This window comes from Frankliniella occidentalis, unplaced genomic scaffold (assembly GCF_000697945.3).
Source record: "Frankliniella occidentalis isolate FOCC.00 unplaced genomic scaffold, Focc_3.1 Scaffold480, whole genome shotgun sequence".
Taxonomy (NCBI): Eukaryota; Metazoa; Arthropoda; class Insecta; order Thysanoptera; family Thripidae; genus Frankliniella; species Frankliniella occidentalis.
The window spans coordinates 2,868-3,335 of record NW_026267598.1 but is presented as its reverse complement, the minus strand read 5'-3'; the positions used below and the strand labels follow the sequence as shown (position 1 = coordinate 3,335).

The 468-nt window shown below is 44.4% G+C and overlaps 1 protein-coding gene across 1 annotated transcript in view; it reads right to left on the bottom strand.

Moving 5' to 3' along the window:
- Positions 1-43: 43 nt before the first annotated feature.
- Positions 44-468, bottom strand: part of LOC127751424 (putative cyclin-dependent serine/threonine-protein kinase DDB_G0272797/DDB_G0274007) — a 2,184-nt gene continuing 1,759 nt past the window's right edge. The window contains exon 2 of the mRNA XM_052274973.1: positions 44-385. Coding sequence (XP_052130933.1) covers positions 44-385 — 342 coding nt within the window. The remainder of the gene's footprint in view (positions 386-468) is intronic.

The following is a 468-nucleotide window of genomic DNA, read 5'->3' as shown; positions in this document are numbered from 1 at the left end:
CTGCTGCAAAGGCATAGAGTGAAATGGAACTTAATTTCAGAATTTACCGTTTGAAGTGCAGACACACAATAGGTGGCAATTTTTCCAATGTTACACCTTTGGAAGCACTAGATATTGTACGGCAACTTTTGCACTTGATATTGTCTTCACCCTCAGAATCCATAATAGCATCACTAATCTCAACATCATTGTCAAAGGCTTGATGGGGAGGTTGCTGTTGTTGCTGCTGGTGCTGTTGTTGATGATGAACTTGTGGAATTAAGGGGTGTTGGTGAGCTGCTCGATTCTGAGGTTGCTGCAGTTGAACTTGTAGGATGAGAGGCTGTTCTTGCTGAGGTTGCTGCTGCCGTTGAACTGAAGGATTGAAAGGGAGTCGCTGTTGCTGCTGAAATTGAGGATTAAAGGGCTGCTCCAACTGTTGAACTTGTGGGATGAAAGGCTGTTCTTGCTAAGGTTGCTGCTGCCATT